This window comes from Miscanthus floridulus, chromosome 14, assembly GCF_019320115.1.
Source record: "Miscanthus floridulus cultivar M001 chromosome 14, ASM1932011v1, whole genome shotgun sequence".
Classification (NCBI taxonomy): domain Eukaryota; kingdom Viridiplantae; phylum Streptophyta; class Magnoliopsida; order Poales; family Poaceae; genus Miscanthus; species Miscanthus floridulus.
The window spans coordinates 79,450,769-79,456,225 of record NC_089593.1 but is presented as its reverse complement, the minus strand read 5'-3'; the positions used below and the strand labels follow the sequence as shown (position 1 = coordinate 79,456,225).

At 44.5% G+C, this 5,457-nt stretch overlaps 1 protein-coding gene across 1 annotated transcript; it reads right to left on the bottom strand.

The window, feature by feature from the left end:
• Nucleotides 1-259: 259 nt before the first annotated feature.
• LOC136504956 (putative glutaredoxin-C14) lies at nucleotides 260-1,205 on the bottom strand. Its single transcript, XM_066500009.1, has 2 exons — nucleotides 625-1,205; nucleotides 260-593 (listed from the first exon to the last, which is right to left on the bottom strand). The coding sequence occupies exon 1, from the start codon at nucleotides 1,055-1,057 to the stop codon at nucleotides 743-745; it is 315 nt and encodes a 104-aa protein (XP_066356106.1). The 5' UTR covers nucleotides 1,058-1,205; the 3' UTR covers nucleotides 260-593; nucleotides 625-742.
• Between the last annotated feature and the right edge of the window lie 4,252 nt (nucleotides 1,206-5,457).

Here is a 5,457-nt window from a genome sequence, read left to right as displayed (position 1 = left end):
TTCAAATTAAAGTAAACATACATATTGTATGACCCCATGTATGTAGAGATCAATTATACATACATATGCTATCTAGAGGCAAGTACGTACAAATCTATAACGAATCACAAGCTAATGACTAGAACAATGCATTTTAAATTGTAATACTGCTCCAGGACAGTAAATTATGTTTCGTGCTATTTTAGATAAATTTATATTTACTTGTTACTATAAATTACTTATCGTCAATAATGATCAAACCAAGAAAATGCACGGTATGGAAGATTGTTTAATCTGTATACATTCATAAGACAATATACATGTTACTTAACTCTCAGCATATATATATGATATATATTCATATAAGCCCGTCGAGAAAGGGTCGGTCGATCGATCGATCAGTACACGCAGGCACCATATATAGCAAGTTAGAAAGAAAACATCAAAAAGGAAGAAGCTAGCTAGAAGACGAAATTAGAAGCTAGGTAGGCCACCATTTCATCCTCTCGCTCACTAGCTAGCTCCTACTTACAAGCTAGGCATGCTTGAAGCTAGCAGGAAGCTAGTTGCCTTATTCCTGTCAACTCTCTCATCAGAAGAACAGGACGGGAAAAACCTGCCCTTAATTGACACACACGCTACTAATCAACACTGGTATAGTGGTATACTCTTCGACCATGCATGATCTATTTATTTTCTCACGCACGCATGCATGCACACGTATATACGTACGTGACGTGTACCGGTGACGATGCCCTGGTGTCTAAACCCAGAGCGCGCCAGCGTTTATGAGCATGGGCACGAGCTCGCCGGCGAGGTGGAGCGACATGACGCTGTTGGTGCCGCCGACGAGCTTGCCGCCGATGAAGACGGCGGGGACGGCGGGGCCCCTCCCGCCCAGCATCTTGAGGAGGGCGCGCTCCATGTCCTTGCCCCTGGGGTCTCTGTCCAGCTCGTGCACCAGCGCGTTCACGCTCAGGTCCGCCATCAGCTGCGTCACCGTGTGGCACATGCAGCAGCTGCTCAGCGTGAACACCACCACCGCACGCTCCGACGCCAGCTGCATCACACGCTCCATTTGATATCACTTGATCGGTGAGCAAGCTAGCTTGCCTTAGTTATCTCTGTCTGTCTGTCTATGAGTGTGTCAATGCAACAAGCTGCTAGCTGTGGATGCACGTAGAGATATGAGTAGTATGGACGACTGATGGTTTGGGAGCACAGGGGTGGTTGCCTTTTATAGAGTTTGCAGGCTGCCTAGGTTTCCCATAACGGGTCCGGGTCGACTACCACTCTAGCTAGCGCTGCACGGAATTCATCAACTTTTTTGAACAGCCCAGCACGATCTAGTTTACTGAGATCAATTTAGGTGTTTGGATAATGCATGAGCCGTCTTTCCAACAGGGACCAAGGAATATATCTTTGGAATTGTGTTGTATTGACCTAGCTAGCTACTGAGAATCTCACAAACCTACACGTTTTCCTTCTCTTAGATCTGATTTCATTATTCAGTAATGTTTCTGCAAAATATTTGAATTGATCAATTTCATGTCCTATTTGTTCTGGACAGAAGAAGGGGTTGCCTTTGCAAGGTACCATGCCATGCAACATAATACGAGGGCATTCAATGGGTTAGGATCTAGGTTAGTTCACCAAGCCTATACCCCAACCCTAGAGTTATTGTGGCTAATACTGGCCTCCAATTATTCCAAATAAATCTTAAAGACCCATTCATGCATGTGTGTATATGGGGAAGTGCAGAAACTTTAGTCCCACTTTGCTAGTTGAAGCGGAGGATATTCATGTGTGTATATGGGGAAGTAGAGAAACTTTAGTCCCACTTTGCTAGTTGAAATGGAGGATGGCATCCTTAAATATGGAAGCCATCTTCACTTCATCAAGTCTAGTATGGGGGAGAGAAGGGAACTCCACATGTGCTCCTTCGCTGTGATGTACTAGAGATCATACATTTTAGAATTGGGTAGGTGGCTTTGCAATACAAGTGTAGTGATAGCGCAAAATTCGCTTCGCCATCTTATTTACTAATCACTTGCCTTAGTGTTGTTGTAGAATTTTTAATAGGCTATTCACCCCCCCCCCTCTGGCCATTAGGACCTTTCACATGTACCATCGTCTCTGCCGCCAAAGAGGCACCTCAGTGAGACAGAGACCATGCCGACAATTATATAGTTTCTTAATTTTTAAAATGAGAAATTGTTTTGTTAGTTGTGTAAGAAGATTAGGATTAAAGAACTTCAGTGTGTTGAATGTTACTCTTACAAATAATCTTCCAATTCTACTAGAAACCATAATTTCGGTTCATGCCAAAAACCTAACTACAAGTCTACAACTAAACCCTGTTTATGCTACTTTTACTCTTTTAGTGACTATTATCTTGAAATAAATGCACACGTCCTTATAAAAATTTGGCACATGAAATTTAATCTAATATGGCCCATATATAGGCTACAGGAATATGAATTTATATATGTGTCGATTTCTTGTCAACTCCAGATGTGCCTAGCTAGCTAGTTCTAGCTACGTACAGCAATGGAATAGACTGAAAGCAAGCACAACGAACATTCTTCAGAGATAGATAGATAGATAGGGCCAGGGCACTAGCGCGTCTCTATTTTTTGTCTTCGCAAATAAAATCGATCACAAAGAGAATCAACCAATCGGTTACATCTAGGAAAAACATTATTAATTAATTGTAGAAAATAAAGGGGTGGGAGAAAAAGAATATATTGATGATATGATTTGGCCGTGTCGTCGTTATTAGCTTGCTATTGTTGCAGCGGTGCAGATACCGATAAATCCGCCTTATATCAAAAAAGGAAGAAGATAAATCTAAATAAAAATGAATATGTTCATCTCCTTTTTTCTCTCCTCTACTATAGTAGAACACCATAATACTTCGTCCGACCTATACTATGTTTCTGTCATTGCCAAGATATTAGGGCCTGTTTGGGACTGTTCTGCTCCAGTTTTTTCAGCTCTGCTCCACCAACTCCACCATAGGGTAGCTCTACTGTGAAGTTCCTGCTAGAGCAGTTGATCCTGTTTGGCACGCAGTCTAGCTCTAGCTCCACTTTTGTGAGGTTTCCTGACAAAGGTCTAATATGCCCTCGATCCTCCTTCGCTGGTGTTGTGCAGTTCCTTAGCTTGCAGCTGGCCCTTGGGAACCTGCGGCCTGCCTTGGGAAGGAGTGTCCGGCCGGCAACAGCGCCTGGCCGGCCATGGCTTGGCTGCCAGTGGTATGGGTGGCTGTGGGTTGGCCGGCCGCGACCACTACACGAATGCCGGTTGTGCCTGGCAGCTGGCTGGCCGGGGAATTACCGGGCCAGGCCGGGACGGGTCCTTCAAAGGAGGGGGTAGGGCCATAGGAGGCCACGGCCACCGGCAACGGATGAGGGCCCAATGGAGCCCGACGGCGCTGGTTGTGGAAGCCGGAACAATTGCGGCAATGCTAGGTTTTGTGGGGAGGAGAAGCAGCGAGAGAAGCACTACGTCAAAAAGCATTTGTAGGGGCGGTTGTAGACCATTTGTAGGGGCGGTTTACCCAGCCGCCCCGACGCAAGGGTCTCTACAAATCATGCATTTGTAGGGGCGGTTCCCAGGCCGCCCCTACAAATCGATTTGTAGGGGCGGCTGGTGTTTCCAGCCGCCCCTACAAATCTATTTGTAGGGGCAGCTCTTATTACCAGCCGCCCCTAAAAATCTATTTGTAGGGGCGGCTCGAAACACCAGCCGCCCCTACAAATTGATTTGTAGGGGCGGCTGTAGTACCAGCCGCCCCTACCAACGGGTATTTGTAGGGGTGGTTCAATCTAGAACCGCCCCTACAGTTCGTTTTCCCGCAAAAAAATATCGCTTTTTCAATTCAAAATCGCTTTGCCGAACGTCCCACAACCAACGTTTCGAACCGCGTTCGCGTTGCCGAACGCCCCGTGACCAGCGTTCGCGTTGCCGAACACCCCGCGACCGCGACTACAAACATAAGAGTATTCTATAAACTACAATTACAAGTCCAATTCACATGAATATATACAATCCATCATTAAATATATAAATTCCATACACATTGTTATCAACGTCCTAGAGCTAGCCTTTCTGTCTCACGAAGGTGTTGGTACTGAGGATTTGTACCTAACTCAGACTCTCGGTCATGGTAGGCGCCTCTGACGTGTACAATCTGGTCCAATATGAAGTTGCAAAGGTCGCCGACGAGCTCTAAGAGTTGGTCATCCTTGTATGAGTCTCTTTTCATTCCTTTCTCTTCTCTCCACTACAAGAAAACAAGTTTCGGTTTAGTATTTCATACCATTTACGAAGTTTTTATACTATGGGTGAAGAGGTTCAAACTTACCCTTAAGGGGTGTCTCCTGTAGGCACCGGTGTTACCCATCATAGAACATATATAGTATCCACAATGTACACTCCCAGGCTTCTGCTTGGGGCACTGTGTGTTTTGCATATGAAAATGTTTAGTAATGCTTTTGACAGCCATGTAACGGAGTACTGAAGAAGTAAGTTACACTTACCGCACATAGTGTTTTTATAGCCAGCTTTTCCTTCCTTGTTGGATCATGCCTTCCATGATGATTAGTGACATAGAACCTAAATGCCCTATTCGAATTATTTTAGCAAATACAACTTGTTAGTATCCAAAAGTGAACGTTACAAGTATGTATACAAACATATAAGCTAATGAGGATTGTCGATATGTATACGTCTTGAGAATCGATATGAAGTCTTTGTATGTCACCGTGTCCTTATCTAATGAATCAAAGACCCATGCCATGCTCCTCCCGACATCGACGACTATACAAATCCAGTGGTTGCTGCATGGATTTAATCATAGAACTAGATACGCCCTTTTGCATCGAATGAAATATATCGAACAAAGCTTTAAGTATAGAGTTGAGCTTACTCGAAGTTGTATGGTAGCCATATAGTAGAGTGGTGTTGGAGATTTTTGAAAGCCAAGGCAATGTATGCCGCAACCTTAAGGGACTCTTCCCTTAGCTTCGCACTACGGATGCGCTCTTTCTCCCGAAGAGTCTTTGCAGCTGCTAGCTCTTTGGCATCCAGTGTCCACCGTTTAGGATAATTAAAATTTGTTTGGGCTATAGCTTGAGGGTCTACATACTCGGCTTTCACACTTGGCATTTGTTTGACAATGTGCACTTGCATTCTACAAATCACGGCGTGGGTTAGTTACAACATAATTCAAAGATTACATTCATATCATATCGGGAGGACAAGGACTTATAGGCACCACGTGCGAATTAGATTCATCTCCATTTCTCCTAGGTGAAAGCATGTGTGCATGTCATTGAAGTCAAAGACAATTTTCCCGGCTAGGCTTCCAAATGTGCCGGTGGGAAAGCATGCTTGTATGATATCTATGCTCGTTGGGAGAACACGCAAGTACCAATCATGGAACCTTCTCATTCCAAGTGGTAGGCGCTGGAT

Coding starts and splice junctions, on each gene's coding strand:
- LOC136504956 (XM_066500009.1), bottom strand. CDS start 1,057: ATGGAGCGTGTGATGCAGCTGGCGTCGGAGCGTGCGGTGGTGGTGTTC.